This window comes from Halichoeres trimaculatus, unplaced genomic scaffold, assembly GCF_033239565.1.
Source record: "Halichoeres trimaculatus isolate MK-OKI-2021-1 unplaced genomic scaffold, fHalTri1.1 fHalTri1_scaffold_15, whole genome shotgun sequence".
Taxonomy (NCBI): domain Eukaryota; kingdom Metazoa; phylum Chordata; class Actinopteri; order Labriformes; family Labridae; genus Halichoeres; species Halichoeres trimaculatus.
The window spans coordinates 33,903,141-33,922,024 of record NW_027437193.1 but is presented as its reverse complement, the minus strand read 5'-3'; the positions used below and the strand labels follow the sequence as shown (position 1 = coordinate 33,922,024).

The 18,884-nt window shown below is 40.7% G+C and overlaps 2 protein-coding genes and 1 long non-coding RNA gene across 4 annotated transcripts in view; 2 read left to right on the top strand and 1 right to left on the bottom strand.

Annotated features, from left to right (window-relative positions):
• The window catches only part of LOC141804114 (contactin-associated protein-like 2), a 46,576-nt gene extending 34,329 nt beyond the window's left edge, over positions 1–12,247 (bottom strand). The window contains exon 1 of the mRNA XM_074688390.1: positions 12,116–12,247. Within this exon, the coding sequence (XP_074544491.1) occupies positions 12,116–12,197 (82 nt within the window). The 5' untranslated portion in view covers positions 12,198–12,247. The remainder of the gene's footprint in view (positions 1–12,115) is intronic.
• Positions 12,117–13,902, top strand: LOC141804117 (uncharacterized). The gene is made up of 3 exons (XR_012599630.1): positions 12,117–12,254; positions 12,422–12,699; positions 13,708–13,902. It is a non-coding gene; the product is annotated as an uncharacterized LOC141804117 (long non-coding RNA).
• A 2,548-nt stretch (positions 13,903–16,450) lies between these two features.
• The window catches only part of LOC141803987 (nucleoprotein TPR-like), a 44,059-nt gene continuing 41,625 nt past the window's right edge, over positions 16,451–18,884 (top strand). For both annotated transcript variants that reach the window (XM_074688162.1, XM_074688161.1), the window contains exons 1-3: positions 16,451–16,727; positions 17,390–17,494; positions 18,600–18,664. In XM_074688162.1, coding sequence (XP_074544263.1) covers positions 16,577–16,727; positions 17,390–17,494; positions 18,600–18,664 — 321 coding nt within the window. In that variant the 5' untranslated portion in view covers positions 16,451–16,576. The remainder of the gene's footprint in view (positions 16,728–17,389; positions 17,495–18,599; positions 18,665–18,884) is intronic.

Below are 18,884 nucleotides of genomic sequence, written 5' to 3'. Positions count from 1 at the left end.
ATCCTGGAGTATCACTTTAATGCCAAAAACTTAATCTAATGTTGATTTAATCATGTTTCCAAATGAAAGGGGCTTTCCAGTGAGAGCTGCCCTTAAGTGATTTTAAAACGCGTAAAACACACTAATGCACGTGTGCAGACTGTAAACTAGCTAACAGCTGGGCCTGGTTCAGAGTCAGGAAAAAGCCAGATAAAGCCGGCTGGATACAAATCAGTTTAAACTGTCTGAACTCTTCAAACTCAAAACATAGAAGAACCTGATTGTTCCTATCAAGACTTTCTTTGTGTGTGTGTGTGTGTGTGTGTGTGTGTGTGTGTGTGTGTGTGTGTGTGTGTGTGTGTGTGTGTGTGTGTGTGTGTGTGTGTGTGTGTGGGGTGTTGGTCCAGAATTGAATAACTTAGCAGTTTCCTCAGGTCTTCACCGTCGTGTGTTTTGACGTGCTGCTGGCTGGCCTTTGTTCCAGACGTGTTAGGGAGCGTGATATGAGATGGAATTCAGGGTGGGGGATGGGTCATAGCCCTGTGTGTGTGTGTGTGTGTGTGTGTGTGTGTGTGTGTGTGTGTGTGTGTGTGTGTGTGTGTGTGTGTGTGTGTGTGTGTGTGTGTGTGTGTGTGTGTGTGAGTGTGAGTGTGAGTGAGACAGGTGCAGGGTATGGTAATGAGCCTCCTCATATGCATTACAAAACAACGATCCAAGCATGTGCCGTACGGTTCAAAGGGAGAAATATAGAAGCTGAGACATAATCTCAAAATTTACCCAGCACTTCATGTCTGAGGATAGCTCTTTTTCCTCTTAAGTGTCATCTGATCATTTCAGAGATATTCAAAAGCATCTTTCTTTGATTTTTAAATGTCTATTTCAGTTAAAAAGACAAAAGAACTGCTGAAGAGTTTGAGAAATCTCTTCTAGATTTGGATCATTTTTGGACAGTTGGGATTTTATGAACAGCTGTCACCGTGAAAATCTTTTGCCGGTGCCCAGCACTAAAGTGAACTACTATGAGCAGTGCGTCTTAAAAATGTCTGTAGGTAGGATTGTTAATATGATGCAAGGAACTTGACTTTTTCTCAGAATAGGCCTTATGCACAAGCCAGCATGGCGTATATCGGGTTAAAAATACGGTGGCATGTAAACTAAAGGTTCTCGCAGAGTGTTGTGCTACTGAACGACAATATTAAATGTTTTTCATCAAATCATCCAAACGGTGCATCTGTGTCATTGCTTTGTGGTTCATGTTGATAGGTATGTTCATGTTTTTAATTGTGGCCTGATTTTTACGCACTGAAGGAGATTTTGTGCAATCACGTGTCCCTTCAAAGACGGGATGACAGCTCTTTCAGCCATCTCCAAACCACTGCAGTGTGCTGTAGGAATGATACAACATGCTGAATGGACTGAAATGAATCTCTGAGGAGGAGGTTAGACACTTTTGTTCATCTGTTCAGCGATGAAAGTTGATATTCTGCTGGAAAAACAAAGTCTTATCGGTGTATGCTAACCGCTAGCATAAAAATGCAATTTCCATTGTACCTTAGCATCAAGCTAGCGTAGAGTACTCTATGGCGTTTAGGTAGATTCAGAACTATGTTACATCTTGAACAGATTAAAAATGACTCTCTTGTGTGGGACCATGACACTTGTTTGTGTGTTCAGTGATGAAAGTCAAGTTACAAAGTTGCAGATTTATGAAATCTCTTTAATCCATGGTATGTCCTGTCATTCAGACACTACATTTCCCATACTACCTCATGCAGTACTCTTTAAAAGCTGCTAATTTCACCACAGACGTAAGTCACATGTTTTTGCTCAGCCTCACAGCACACTGGGTGGATTTTTAGTTATTACATCCAGAGATCTCCAGATCCTGTGATTTTGTATTTATTTACCTATAAGTTCAATAAAATGTTGACACAGAAAACCTCTAGAGCTGCTTTTTGTACACAGAAAATTCACAGGAGGAATTGATAAGGGAATGGATAAAGAATCAGATCGATAAGAACATTGGCATCAATACAATCTTATCAGTACCCATCGCTATGCTCTACAACAGTGTTTCCCAACCCTGGTCCTGGGGCCCCCCTGCCCTGCATGTTTTTTGTGTTCCCGACTTCAACACACCTGATTCAGATGATCAGCTTGTCATCAAGCTCTGCTCGAGCCTGATAACGAGCCATTCATTTGAATCAGGTGTGCTGGAGTGGGGTAACATCTAAAATATGCAGGACAGGGGGGCCCCAGGACCAGGGTTGGGTAACACTGCTCTACAAAGTCGATCACTGTCAAAAACCAATGCTGGTAAAGCTAGAAGGAGCTACACAGCAGCGCAGAAACTGCACATCGAGGAACTCACTGAACGCATTGGAAACTGTTACACAGGGATTAATTAATCACATTAGTATTTAAATGAATTGCAGATTTTTTATCATAAATGATTACTTCAAAATCCTTTTTTCTCTGAGAGAGCTCCAAAATCTGGCTACATCCTTTAAAACGATGTGACTGATATTCCAGGTATGTCCAGTGTTTTAGTTTCATCTCTTACTGTTTCCACTGTTTTTAAAGCACAAAACAAAAAGAGAGCAGCTCCACTCTCTTCCTCCAGTACACACTCCAACCCTGGACCCGGACTCAGTATCTGTGGATATTTCATACAGAAGAATCAGCCAAGGATCAGGGGCCAGAAATGGCGATTGGGATAAGTTAGCCAATCAAAAAGATCCTCCAGTGCTGCTTGTACAATTATGTACCCCCTCTTCCAGAACAAACAGACCTGCTGATGAAAAAGCAGTGATTCTGACTAAACCAGATTTTCACACTTGGAGGGCTCCCTGCTGAGCTGCTGCCATCTGCATTTATATCCTTATGTAACTAGCTGATGAAACCATTCATCTGGTTTAAGACAAAATGACTGAACACACAACAAGAACTAAACTGCAACAGGATGCAGAATAAAAGAGCATGTGGTTGACTCTTTCGACTGAACACAAAACATCCTCTGTCAGATATTTTAGCAGTGATTGAACAGTGACATACCTTTGTATTTTTCTGTTTAATCATATCAGTGAGGTAGAAATAAAACGTGTGGAGGCATCTCGCTGTCAGAGCAGAGAGTCAGAGTGACTTCTGGCCTTTGCTCAGGCCTCTAACATGTGTCTTTAGGGATACCGTGATATTTTTTGGAATAGAAAGACAGGAACAAGCAACATCGGTTGTTTTTTGTTGTTTTTTTTTTGCTGAAAGCACAGTAATGTCACATTGGTTACAGTGTGGATGTATACCACCTTCCAGAAAATAACCATCTGGTCTGTGAAGAGGCCCATTGAGAGCTTGAGAGAAATGCTGAGTGTCTGTCATCTAAAAACAGTCATCTGTCATATTTATTAAAGCTCCTGTGAGAAGTTTCTGAGAGATCTTGAAAAAGTCTGCCTTCTTCTTCTAGATATATTCCTGATCCTAATCCACACTTTAAAATGAGATTATCAGCTCCAATATAAGTTGTTCCTAAATGCTACTTCTCAGCTTCCCAATCAGGTCAGGCGGGACCAGAATGATTTGCAGCACGTCTTAAGCTGCGTTTCCACCAAGCAGTCTGGGTTGGTTCAGTACGGTTTGGGACGGTTTGGTACAGTTAAGCCTGATCCCGTTTGTGTTTCCACAGCAAACTGTGCTCTCTCGTGGTAGGCGGCGTGTAAGCTGGATGCCGAAAGCTGCAGCTGTTAAATAATAGCGTTAAGTCTCTATGACAACACCACGCCGTCTGATGAAGGTCAGTAGAGAGAAGAGAAATCTGTGTTTTTCTCCTCTGAAAATGATTTCTGTGATTAATTTTGTAGTGATGGTGGACACTGGAGCCTAACTGTCAGACAGAAAATGGACAGAGGAGCAGACAAACAGGAGAGATATAGAGCACCAGCTAAAGGCTAACATAGGAGCTAAAGGCTAACACACAAGATCTAAAGGCTAACACACAACAGCTAAAGACTAAAACAGGGGTTAATGTGTTTGTGCTAATGTTGCCTCCAACCCACAGTCAGCAGTTATTCTGCAGTGGTCTGTTCAAACTTGAGAGTCTATCAATAAAATGAAGAGCCAGGTTACGTTAGCTCTGCTTGGTGAGGTTGGAGTTGGTAGATGAGCTCTGGTAGGACAGAACCAGGATTCACTAACGTTACAGACACGTCTCAGAGCACTGGGCTGTGAGTAGAGATAAATATAGCAGCTACTAAACTACGGGACAAACTGACAAAGTTAGCTTGTTGTCAGGTTTCAAAGCGTAGCTCTACATAACTGTTGATACATACCTTACATCGTGGAGTTGGATCTGTTATAAATTTGTCTTGAACAAAGAAAAGGAAAGTTAAAAGAAGATCTGATCTCCATTCATTTCCAAAACAAACACACGCCTTGATAAGAGTCACGTTTTCATGACAGTGTGCGTGAAACTCTGGGTCAAAAGGTAGCGCTGCAATCCACTTCGAACAGTTCTCACAGTCTCTTAACAATAATGGCCTGGCGACCCCTGAACTTGTGCGCATGCAATACAGCATCCTCAAATCTTCAAAGGCTGCCCCGAACTTAACTCTGAGGAGACGGAGCAAGACTATGAATGTAAATATTAGACACTAACGCAACTATCTGTCATGTTTTTTTCCCTGCCACTGAAATATTTGTTCCACCACAGACTGGATAACAACTTAAACCAACGGGGATCATCCCAAAGTTAAAACTAGAGGAGTCAATCCAGTGTGCTGGGAGGCTCAGCAGAAACAAGGGACAAACGTCTGATGTCAAACTGATCACATCATGTTTAAATCACCTGGCATGTTGTCACAGACTGTGCTGTACAGCTCCAGTGAGGCATGATGGGAAACCAAGTGTCTGAACAGCAGGACATACTGTGGATGACGCAGATCCAATCCAATCCAATCTATTTATAAAGCACATTTTAAACACAAAAGGTTACCAGACGCTGCCCCACAGATAGAAACAGTTGATAAATAGGTAAAACTCAAATGTTAAAATAAAAAAAGGTAAAATAAAAAGCATATACAACATGAAGTGATACATGAAACACAAAACAATAACCAGTGACTTAGAAACAATAAAAGACAAACAGAGATCACAACTCTCATGCTGGATAAAAACCAAGGAATAAAAAGGAGATTTAAGAGGAGATTTAAAAGTATATAGAGATGTCATAAACCTGCGTCTGATCTTCTTCTCTGAGCTTTTTGGACGCTCTGTCTCTGTGGATATTCAACCGTTCTTTGAAGCCCAGAAACCCTGGAGCAGCTTCTCCTCTGTCAGTGCATGAACATATTCACATGTGTCTGTAAGGACTGCGTTTTTAGTTGGTCGTCTTATTTTCACACTGCTGAAGTTTAATCCCCAGAGTCTGTAATGCTGAGGTAACAGACTGTCCTGTGTTAGTGTTTAAATCACATGTCCTGGAGAGTTACCCTAGGGTGCTGTAAAGCAGATGTTACTGCTGTGATGTGTCTGGTTGTGCACATGTTTTGTAATAAAGCTAAGTGGGGCTCCCTGTAGACCTCTGTCTTGTGTCCCAAATCGTATACTTCCATACTCAAATACTCAAAATTTTGAGTATACTACGTCAAAATGAAAAATAGTGTGCATAGTATGTGAAAAATGAGTATGCAAAAGTACCAGGATGATGTACTCAAATCGGCCCGGATTTTGAGTATGCAGCTGTGGACACTCAGCGCACTCATTTCCTCCTCTGGCAGCAATGGCGGAAAAGAGCTGTGGCCGTTCACTCAGCACGGTAAAAATACAAATAAACAATACAAACCGGGACATCTTCAGCCAGTAGGAGGAGGAGATGTTGTTGGTGCCGATTACGGCGAGGCAAAGCGCGACTGAAATTCATTGTAATTACAATGAAAGATGGTGAGATCTTGATATTTTGATCGTGTTATTAGCTGTGTTTAATATACTACTGAAAAGGCTTTGAAAATTTGCCGGTTATTTGGCGGAAATGCGCTGGAAGCCGGTCACAATTAGACGTAGAAGAAGAAGAGGTCGACATCATGTCGTCATTTCTGGTAAGTACGGCGCTCGGCAGTATGTGATTTGAGACAGCACTACACCCTCAAAATTTGCGCACTAAGCCAGTGAGTGTGTAGTATGCTCAATTTGAAAATTTTGAGTACACAGTATGGAAGTATGCGATTTGAGACATACTGCTGGGTCTCCCTGGCGTCACCCGTCTGTTTTAGAAGCAGAGTTTTGAAGCAAAAACATGACTATGCCCAGGGATGTCCCAATCCTGATCCCCAGTCACAGACCTGGGCCCGCTTTGACATTTACTAATGTATCGGTGATTAGTTATTGTAGCTTCTTCTCAACTGATCATTCACGTGAGCCGTCACTGAGCACAATCTACTGATGTGTCAGCATAACTGAGTTCATCCAACCTGGAGAAGTTGGTGATCAAATAATAAAATCAGGTTTGGTCCATTGATGTGGAACAGCAGCCACACTTAGCTTTATTACAGAACACATGAGCTCATCCAGACACATTACAGCAGTAACATCTGCTTACAGCATCCTACGGTAACTCTACAGGGACATATGGTTCAAAAAGACGAAAACAAAAAAACACAGGACAGTCTGTTAGCTTAGCATTAGCAACTCTATGGCCTAACTTTCAGCCAAGTGGAACTATAACAAACTAGAAAGTGAAGACAGTTCAACAGCCACACATGAAACATTTATGATATTTTCCTGAGGCTTTCAATACGACCAGAACATCCTGGAACAACATGCAGCGTAGTTCATTAACAGAGGAAAGGCTGCTCTGCTGTTTAATAAATATCTACGGAGAGAGAGAGCGTCCAAAAAGCTCTGAGAAGAAGGTAGGACGGAGGTTTTTCTCCATTACCCACGGTATGTCCTGCTGTTCAGACACTTGGTTTCCCATCATGCTTCATCAGGTCTGTACAGCACAGTCTGTGTGTGCGAGGTGATTTAAACATGATTTGATCAGTTTTACGGGGCCAGTCATCACAGTCCTGCAGGTTTCTGCGGGAGAGTGTTTGTCCCTGAGACCATAACAAGTGGTTTAGTTGAGTTTGCGCTAACCAAGAAAGTGTGTCATGTTCTCAGAACACCAGCTTTACACACCCACCACATGAAGATTTGTTTCTCTCCTGCAACCCTCTAAGCTTTTTAAGAAGCCTGATTTCCTCACATTTTAAGGAGTCTTGTTACGTTTCCACTGCTTAAGTACTCAATTTCTCTCACAATAAAAAGTATGTAAACAACACGATGAGTGAGGATTTTCACTGAGAAGAATTTATCAAGAGTTAAACTGTGTTCACCATCAAACATGCTGAGCTCTTTGTGGAGCTATAATTAGCTACTACTGTAAATAACACAGGCGGGAGTTTCAGGATTTGCAGCAGCTCGTCAGCACAGGCCACAGCCCGCTCTCTTTCATCATCATCTCAGACTTAGCACGAGCACGCTGTCATCCAAAACACACCAGGCGGTCCTGCTGTGGTGGGCTCAAGTGGAACCCAGTTGATCCAGTCCAGGCCTTCGTGTTAAACTACTTCCTGCAGGTAAGCTAACGCTCCCAATGCTGCTGTGATTGGCTGACACCAAACTAGTTTTCCTAAAGTATGTAGTTTTACTTTAGTTTTCCTAAAGTATGTAGTTTTACTTTAGTTTTCCTAAAGTATGTAGTTTTACTTTAGTTTTCCTAAAGTATGTAGTTTTCCTAAACTAGTTTTCCTAAAGTATGTCATACCTCAGTGTCATTACGAACACGGCTCTGACACCAGGAGGAGACAGAGTCCTCTGGTTAGGGAGCACATTTAGAAAGAGGCACGGCACTACAAGCAGAGGACCTGGACTCAGTCTACATTAATCTCTATCATTTACCTCACACATTACTATTCACACCCCAACATGCCTGGTAGACTGAGCACATTTTACAAAAACAAACAAAACCAAATAAAAACAGGCCTGTGTTTGACAGGTAGCAGGTGCTCGTTTCCAACCCTGTGATGCTGATAGGGAAGTAAACCTCCCTGGTGTGTGCACTGAAACCCAGCTGTGTGAACAGAGCAGGAATCCAGGGTTGACTGGTTGACGGATAATTCAGCTGGAGGAACACGACCCAAAAGAAATGGGGACACTGCCCAGCTGTCCAGCCATGCTGAGGAGATCGTTTCCTTTAAAACCCACTTCACTTCAGTCAACCCCACTCTGCCCCCAACTTCATCCATGAATCATGCGTTGAATTGGTATTCAGTTATGAAACAAAAATCAAAACACTGACAACAGTTTGTTTTCTGTTTTTCCTTTTTGAGATGAAAACAAATGAATGATAACTTGTTGTTTTTTCAATATCCTGTTTGTTAATAGAAATGAAATAAAGGCAAGTTAAATTACAGGCCACAGGCTGATATTGATTTTATTACTTCATTTTTCCGATCATCGTGACCTGAAAGTTGTGGACGGAGTAGTTTCCCTGTCTAGAGACTGTAGGTGAACACACGTGTAAGGAAAAACAAAATTTTTAGTTATTTTTTATTCCAATAAGGAATAAACAGAAAAGAAACTTTATTCCATTTTTTTTTGATTTATAACTGAATATAAAGCTAAGGATATGCAGCTTCATCTTGTCTGCAAAGTCTAAAAAGCCATAAAACTAACAAAGAGCATCCTGATTCAAAAGGAAACAATGTGGTAAACTAAGAATGGGCTATAAAACAAACTGCTCCCTAGCTTCAGTCATCCAAACGTGTTGTTGGTTTTTTTTTTTTGTTTTTTTTTTGGGGTGGGGTGGGTGGGGGGGTGGGGGGTGTTCAGGAATTTTCAAAGACAAACTTTCCATGGGAATTGCCAGGATTGAACCAGGAGTTTATGACAAAGATCACAAATATAGATGGGGTGGGTATAGTGTCATAGTGCTTCACAATTTTTCAAAATATTGCAATTATTTTGGACAATATTGTGATTTGCAATTGTATTGAATCATAATATGATTCTACATATTTTTGGTATTTGTGAAAAATGTAATTCTCAATTAAAATCAAAAATATCAGAGCACCAAGGTACTGTTTACTAAATTCCAGTTTTTCTATGTGTTTTGAACACCGGCTGGTATATTGTGTTGCTCTGCTCATCAGGGGATGGATTTACACAGAATGGAGGGTTCAGCTCATGGAACAGAAGGTTACTGTGAGACTCACCTTTTCCCAGGTAAAAGTCAACTTCACAAGCTATGGCTTTACAGTGCGCCGCTTTGTCTCCATGGAAACACAATGAGGATCGCCCAGTGGTGACCCATTTCTGCTGTCAACACTTCTTGAGTAAGGTGGGAGTGCTCTGAGAAAAACTGATGTATATTTCTGTACTATCTGAAGCAAAAAAAATGATCAGGGTATTGTTTTTGAAGAGTAGCCTGTTTTAAAATGGATCAGACGAGTGCTGCACAATTATCGCAATCACAATTGCAATGTCAGCACATGCACTTACGTAATCGCAAAAGAGATGCCATTGTGCAATTATTTTTAAAAAAGTGTAAAAAATGAGCGTTTGTGTGTTTGTGTGTGTGTGTGTGTGTGTGTGTGTGGTGTGTGTGTGTGTGTGTGACTGAGTAAGAGAGCGAGTGTGAGATGACTAATCAGTCACTGTTTCAACTGGTCATGTGACTACCTGCCCCCCTGGTACGGCAGTTTAATCAGACAAGATGGAGCACGAAGTAAGTGAGGTGCTCATGGCAAAAAGAAACTCTACCTTTGTTATTTGGTGTTATTTTGGTTACCAGTTGAATGACACAGCAAAAAAATGTAATTTTCAAAACATGCAAAGCAAAAGTGGCATAAATGTGCTATTTTGAATACAAACAAAACAGTACTGTTGTGCTGTACATTGTTGTTTGTATACAGTAAGTTTGGATATTTTGAGAATTATTACACTATTAAAATCCTCAGTAATCCATCTCTGCTTTATTCTTGATTTTTTTTCCATGATAACCAAGCAAGTCTGTAGACTCATGACACAACTTTTTTTATGAAATCGCAAGCACAATAGCAATCGCAATATTGTCCACCTAATCACCAATCGCACCTTTTCCCCAAATCGTGCAGCACTAGATCAGACTTTACCAATCCAACCTGTACCAGACTGTACTAATCCATACCGGACCACTTGGTGGAAACACAGCTGAAGTGAAACATGAACATTTTTATGACATTCCAGTTTTGTTGTTTTGATGGTTAACTGTTATTGTCATGACCACGCTGCACACAAATGGGGTCAGTGCAGCTGACAGGAGCACCAGAGGTGGCTAACATCTGTAAACACACATATGCACAATTAATTACAGCCCTTTTTGCAGTTACATAGCTTGTACGTTCTCCAGTCGACTGCGATTTGAGTACCATGTTGTAGCATGAACTTGGTCAAAAACAGTCAAATTTAAAGCAAGTACATTTGAATATCTTTGCTACTTGAGGCCACACCTCCTACATCACAGCACAGATGATTTCCAGAGCCCTGTAGGGTTGGGACCACACTTGCACACTGATGCCCACAGCACATCAATATGGGGCAAATATCAATGATTGAAGGCATGGATGGTTAAATTGTAAGCATTAAATCAGCATTTGTTTGGACATTAGCTGGCCAGCAGGTAAGTGTGATGCTAAATGTAAGCAAGCTGGCTTTCATGATTCCAGCGACCTGAAAATGATGCTGTTTCCTCTGTCACATAAAGGACAGTAACGTTTTCTGAGTTTCTGAACAAGAATTTGATTTATTTTGAAGACCATAATAGAGTTTTACCTTACTATTATCTGCCCATGCTATTGCATTGGTAGTTTACAATCTTTTTGGTTATTTTACAGAAAAAATGGCTTTATGGGTAAAGAGGAATATAATATTTGTTGTTCCATAAAATAATTTAAATTTTGTTGAAATTTGTTTTTGTTCTCTTAAAACTAATCAAAATGTTTACATTAATGTTTGGATATGACAGTTTATTTAAATTCCAGGTTTCCTTTTTGTTCCTGTAGTGTGAATGAGTGTGAATAAATATGTTGTATTGTTTGGAAGTTGTTCTGTTTTGTGTGTCTAAAATGTTGTTTTCTTGTCTGTACACACCTCAATAACAAAAGATCCAATAAAAAATATTTGACAAAAAAATTCCAGGTTTGTTCTCATTAATCCCCATGGAATTCACATTTTCCATCCCTCTGCAACCCTTTGGAGTCCTGGAAAACTAACTGACATCTTAGCCATGAGTCACGACATCCATTCCTTAGATCCCTCAGCTCCAGCCTCTCACTGGTTTACCACCTATAAGCAGCAACAATGCATTTACCGTGCTGACCTGGCCGACTTGAACTGGCAAACATGTATTTTTTAACACACAGCAAACCAGACATCAGCAAAGGGACTGATAATTCATAGTTTCCTGCCGTGTTGTTCTCTGGTTGGTGTCAGACAGGTTTATGTCGCTGCTTTCTGTGGAAGAGTCAGCAAGTAACGTTTGAGCGTTACAAAACAGCAGGATTTTTTTTTTCATTTGAAGCATGTACAGGACAGAATCAGCAAAGACAAAAGACATACCTCAATGTGCAGAGGAAGTCCCAAGATTAAAACTCAGCTGAATGCACTCCAAGTATTTTTAAATAAGCTTTTTTTAATTCAACCAATGCTTTACAACTTCAAATTTGTTCCAAATGAAAGTTTAGGATTATTGTGCCATTACCAAATCATATTAATAACACAAGTAAGCATGTCATCGAGGAAACTTGTATGTTTCAGGCTGTTTTAAACCAGTGTTAAACACTGAAGTCCTCTGAAAGGTTTGTTTTCCCTCATTACTTACACAAATTGTGATGTTAGCTGATGAGTGGGTCTCAAATGTCGTGAAAACCCAAAAGCTACAAACTGTACCATCGTAAGCCCTGCTGGTCTAGCTGCTGGTTCTGTGGTCCATATCCCCGACTGCAGGAGAAAGCTAACACATTAGCCAAGGATACTTGCGTGTGTGTGTGTGTGTGTGCGTGTGTGTGTGTGTGTGTGTGTGTGTGTGTGTGTGTGTGTGTGTGTGTGTGTGTATCAGCCTACTTACGGGATGCTGAGGATGCAGCGCTGGAGGTGCTGATGATGCTACACAGGACTGGTAGCAAAAACATCCCCATCACATGAGACATGCTGGCAGAAAATCCACGCAGTCGTGCCGACAGTGGAAGACCACGGAGCGGGTCCAGGTGGGTCTTGCTGCGGTGTTCTTCGCTCTCCAGGCAGTGTGTTGTTCCGGTGTTGAACAGACGGGGAGATGCTTTCTTTATTAGCAATGAGAGCAAACCGCAAAGGCCCTCCGCCCCCTGCGCCCAGTGTTTATTTTATATCCTCTCGGTTCTCACCTTACCAACAGCCCCCCCAGAGGCCCTGCAGCCGGCTCTGATCAACAACCTCCGGGATAAGACTGTGAAGGCAGCGCGGTTGTGTGGCGGGACGGGCCTCGAGCTCCAGGCGCATGGTCGGACAAAAAGACGGCAGCTGTCCAACCGCTGAAGTGTTAGAAGAATGGAGTCACCCCCCTCTCAGCCGCATTTGGTACCGCCCAGTGCTTACAACAATACAGGGCTCCCAAAATGAGGAGGGGACTGAAGGGGGCAAGAGAGTCCATCCGTCCGAGGCGGTTTGCAAAATGTATGCGTGTGTATTCACACAAGAGAAAAGCAAAAAGCATTATATGACATTAGGTCCTGTGATTTACAATTAAAAAAATACTTGCATTATACTCAAACATTAGACTGGTTGAATGTGCTTCCATTACGTTACCAATATATCCCATATCCATCCACACAAACCAAGCAGTCTACATCAGTGACTCTCAAAGTGGGGTCCCAGGACCCCTGGGGGTCTATGAACCATTGCTTGGGGATCCGAATAATTTAAAACTGAAAATTGTAAAAGTGTGCTTTATCATTGAAAAAGCATATCAACAAACTGGGATCTTCAATAAAATCAGTTATTATCTAATACTGCTGCCAAATTTAGATTTGTCTTATGAGATCAATTCTGATATGATCATATCTATCACTTCAGTGCAACGACAGAAATGAAAAACACAAAACAAAACAAAAACTCAGGGACAACATTTTCTCAAAGTTTACAAAATAAACTTCTTTGAAAGTATAAATGTAGCCTGATTCTATCATTACAAAGTACTACATGGCACATTATTACATAACATTAATATTATACTAATCAATGTTACGGTAGTGACACAGCTTATTGTATGTTGCCACCGATCAATATGTTTCTTTCATGATGTGTGCTGCTGAACATTTAGCCAAGTCACCCCTGTGAAAGAGATCTTGATCTCAATGGGTTTATAGCTGGTCAAATGAAGGTTAAATAAAAAGAGAGACCTTGGAAAATGTCACACCTGAAAGGGGTTCATGGTCTAAAAAAGTCTGAGAACTCCTGGTCTACATTATTCAAAGACATTAGTGTAACAATCTTCAACTTTACTGTATAAATTAGCATTAGTCAGCTATATCATTGTCAGTGTCAGTGGTCCAAATAGTGTAGTGTTGTGTTGCCTGATGTAGCATTTAGTCATCACATTCTTTTAAAAATGAATGAATAAATACAGAAATAAAGAAATGCCAGCATCAATCACTCATCGCTGACCACTTTTTCCCTTTCCAGGTTGCAGGGGCTGGAGCTTATCACAGCTGTCATCAGGCACAAGGCGGAGAGGATGGGTCCTTAGCCCAAAAGAGTTCAAAGTTACCTTACTTTTACCCCAAGGTGGATTTAAAGCGTTTTTTCTGTACTTCAACCTACTATTTTGAATATATGAGGCACCCGCTAAAAGTTTAACGACCTTCAAAATCTCTGCATCCCTTCTTCACAGCAATGCACACATTACATTTGTTTTAAAAAGTCTTCTTTAAACTTTTGGCTCAAACTACACATGAGACAGTAAAAGCACAAGTTTGGGACCAAACTGTGTGATATAATCCTGAGACCCAACAATGCATTTTTTCTCTCTATAGTGGACAAGACTTTCAAAGCTTTATTTCATAAAACAAAACAGTCAGCAAGGATAAAACTGTCTGTGCTCTGTGGGTGACATCCAGGGCGTTCCAGTGATATCTGATGTTTTAGAGTTTATTCAGTAAAACAAAAGGTCTGTCTTTCCCAAAAAGCCACCCAACCAACCACTAGCATTAGAAAAGAAAGTTATCAGATTTAAGCAAATGCTGTACTTTTAAAGGTAAATATTGTCTGTTTATAAAAGATGACTTAAAGCTACGTTTTACCTTAACATTTTTACCTATGTTGACTCACACAGACACACACACACACAGTTCCATCCATCCATTGTCTATACCGCCTATCCTGTTTAGGGTCTGGAGCCTTTCCCAGCTGTCATTGGGCGAGAGGCGGGGTTCACCCTGGTTGTCAGTCAATGACATATAGAGACAGAAAACCATTCACTCACACACACACACCTACGGACAAGTTCCAGTCACCAATTCACCTAGTGAGCATGTTTTAGGACTGTGAGAGGAAGCCAGAGGACCTGTGGAGAACATGTAAACTCCACACAGAAGGGCCAACTGGGGAGAACATGTAAACTCCACACAGAAAGGCCCACCGGTCGAGATGGGGATTTGAACCAGTGACTTTCTTGCTGCGAGGCTGCAGCGCTGCCTGTTGCGCCACCGTGCAGCCCATACACTCCCAGTTAAACGTACTAATACTCATACACTATACATAGAAAGGGTACACACCACACACCCAGGTGCAGATTGTAAACACATAAATGGGTAGATAGATACATAGATATTCATACAGACGTACACACACATATACATACACTCTCAAAGTTCTGTTGAGTTTTAATGCTTTTTTCCAGATTTGTACACCTGAAAATGGAAGGTAAACAATCTACAACTGGTACGAGCTCACTTCAAACAGTAAATGATTAATTTTTCATTTTTATTACGAAAGATTACTTGAACCCCCTTTAAAAAAAATTTTAAAAATGGCAAATGAAACACAGATTTTTAGCACAAGTAAGTCCTGCTTTCCACTGCAATGGACATTCCACTAAAATAAATGGATAAATGAATGAATAAATAATTCATTAATTGGGGAGATCGAGTTCCAATCATACAGGGAGCTGATGAAGACATCCAGACTGATTCAGAGTGATGAATCAACATGAAAGAGGAAACAGACACACTCTTAAGACTCTATGAACTTGTGATGTGCTTTTTTTTATACAAAACAATAATGTTATGCAGAAAAATTCAAATTGCAACTTTTTTTCTTCTGGATTTCAGGAGGGCAAATGACGCAATCTAGTTGCAAATGGTGCAGTAACAACTGCCAAGCACAAAGACCCATTTCAAGCGGAAAAAAATAGCACAATGCATGTTTGTAAACTAATACTGATTTTAAATAAAAGAAGTTAGTATGTGTTTTTTGAGAGAAGGAGGTAGTGTGTGAAAAATGAAGCTACACGGTGCATTTTAGACTTATTGCATGAGCTGGTTTGAAAGCTGGAAAATAAGAAATACACAAATTATGACAAAATATATCTTATATAAATGAAAAACCAGGATCCCTGTGGGGTACCTCCATGACGTTTTAACATCAGATGCTAACAAACTTTCTGAGAACATTTTCTGTCTTCAGAGAGCTTCACCTTAACATCTCTACCCTGATATTTTTTTAACACACACACACACACACACACACACACACACACACACACACACACACACACACACACACACACACACACACACACACACACACACACACACACACACATGATCTCATGGGACCGAGTTTTACTATCTTGTGCACATACAATAATATTTATATTGCACATATTAGCAAAAGCAAAAAAGGGTTACGTAATGGAATAAGTAGGTTAAAAAAGAAACAAAAAGAACAGACATCTGAAAAAAAAATTATACCAAGAATAAGATGTCAGTATGAAATACTATGCAAACGTAAAAATGGAAAAGAAAAGCAAGAAAAAGAAAATGCTGAATGAAATTTTATGCCTTTGCCATATGAAGTTCTACAATGGGGGCAATGGGGTAATAGGGTAGTGTTAAATGATAACAATAATATAAGCAAGATTATTCTCATGAATTCACGACAATAAAGTTCAGAGAAATTATGAGAATAAAGTTAACTTAGTTAACTTCTGACTGTATTCCACAGTTGTAAAATACACCTTGTAAACACACACAAACAATAAACACTTCAGACTCTGAGTCCGGCTTACATTTTTTATTCTTATTATTAAAATTCATTTATTTATTAATTTATGTATGTAGCGCCAGGGTCAGACAGTCTTCGCGTATTGCCTCATTTGATGTTCTGATTTACACTCCATACCGGTAGGTGGCGCTAATAACTTGCTTGCTTATATACCCTCAAGAAGAAGACTGCATGAGAGGCTGAAGAGAGGTTTGAGGACGAAAGACGAGTTATGGTTTAATAACAACAGGTTTCAGTCAGTTTGGGATCTCTTGGCAGAGAGGAGGAGATGGCGGCCGTCTTGTTGCAGATCCTGGAGCGGACGGAGATAAACAAACTACCAAAGAGCGCCCAGAACAAGCTGGAGAAGTTTGTTTCTGAGCTTCAAAATGCTAACGAGGCGCTCAAAACCCAGCATGAGCGGTTCAAAGCTGATATCGGTAAGCAGCCAACATCACGGTCCCTGGATAAACAGGAGCCAGCGATTAGAGATATGACAGAAACCTATTGTCAAAACAACTAACCATGAAGCTTTGTGTTTGTAATAAAGTTAGAAATGAAACCGGTCATTGAGGTTTGAATCCACAGTGTTCACCACCCGCTAACGTTAGCTCACATGAGCAGGCTAACTTTGGCGCAGCAGAAAACTCTTAAACCTGCTGATACTTCTCAGGCTGTGTTGTGAATTGGATCAAGACACTGTTAAATAAAGAACAATTTCGAAATAGTTCGTGCTGATTCATTTCCTTTATGCTCAGTGTGGAGAAAGACACGTAGCTCTTTTGTTATTTAGATGAATTCACACCTCTTCATGTATGAAACCACGCTTTCGTTAGGTCTGTTCACGTCAAGACAAAAAAGCTGTTCTCTTTCATGACAACATGTTTCAGATATAACTGAATGACAAATGGGTTCTGAAGTGTATTTCCTGCTGCACGTTGAGATGACATCTTACAAGCTGAAATGATAACGTCCTGTCGGTTATTAGTTAGTTTCCTACTGACACTGAAGAAATCAAACTGTGTGTAGGTGATGTCTTCCTTTTGGTCTTTCTTGAGTACAGTGTTCTCATACAGCTATTGAATGCTCTCTGCCCCTCCAGAGCAACAGTACTTTGACATAGACAAGAGGCTAGCAGAGAGCCAGGAGCAGCTCCTGACTTCCACCAGAGACCTGCAGACACTCAAGGGGGAGAACAAAAAACTTGGTAAGATTTCACACACTCCCTGTTGCACACATACACTTCTATCCCCTGTGCTGATGAATAATCTTTGGTGATAATGCGCCAATAACTTTACAGAGTTCTTCTGACTGGTGCCGATTTGTATAATGTATTTTATTTTATTTTTTCATTTCGTATTGCTATCTGGCGTGTGCTGTTGACCTCTTGGCCAGGTTGCCCTTGTAAATGAGATCCTGAGCTCAATGGGATTTATCTGGTTAAATAAAGGTTAAATTAAATAATAAAGAAAAATGTTAGGGGTCCATTATCCATTATCATCATATTGCTGAGCCATGGGCGACTGCTCTCATCAACTCACATCAGCTGCGTGTTGAGTCCAGAAAGCAGCTGGAGTCTCAGACTGAGGAGTTCCTGCGCTTCCTGCTCAATTGATAAGCCTCTGTTCATTCATGTTGGGCTGTTAAACCTCAAACCTGTTGACTCCTGGTCTGGCTCCAAACATTGAGGCTGTTTGTGGTTGTATTCAAGCAAATACAGTCTAGTTTTGACCATAGACTGTATATAGAGTGGACAGCATGGCTCCACCTTTTACCATTGTACGGTTTCGAAGCCAAAACACACCCATCACAGGCGCAGCCATTGTGCAGCCAGAGTCTGTGCAGCAGAGACTATGAGGGACTCTGAGAGAATCTGAGTGGAGCCAGGTGACAAAAAAAGAGCTATTTATACTTTGTCTTTCCAGAGTCTAATCTCCAAATCTCTTAAGTTCTTCGTCCAGACGTATCTAAATATTCCCCAAAAAACTACACAAAAACAGCAGCTGTCATTCATTGCTTAACACGACGTAAAGCCTTGTTTTTGACCTCTAATAACAAATGAAAGAGAAACTTTTCAGAAAGTGTATTATCATTTGTGTGTGTGTGTGTGTGTGTGTGTGTGTGTGTGTGTGTGTGGGGGGGGGGTTCTTATCTAACTCATTTATCTAACATTATTTCCATGTTTTCAGCATATAGACACTTAAATTAGAGATTCCATGCACTCTTTGTTGGATGAGACTTCTGGTTGTGGCTGTAATGAAACACTAAACAATGAAACATCAGTTTCCCTAACAACGCTTCTCCACGTGCAGATGAGGAGCTGAAGACTCTGAAGGGACTGGAGGGAGAGTCCACTGAAGATAAACCACATGAACAGGTAAACAGACCACTCTCACCTCATTATGATGATGATGTCAGTGCGTTGATGCAGGTAGGTTATTGTTTGAGTTATCTTTATGCAAAAGTCAAGATCATTATGTTATCAAAGTGTTTCTGTTATTTTCCTGGTAGAGAGGTTGTTCTGCTGTCAGTTATGAGCTCAGAACGGGCTTTCTGTGAAAACAGCTCTGGCTTCGTCCGTCAGACCTTTTCTGTAA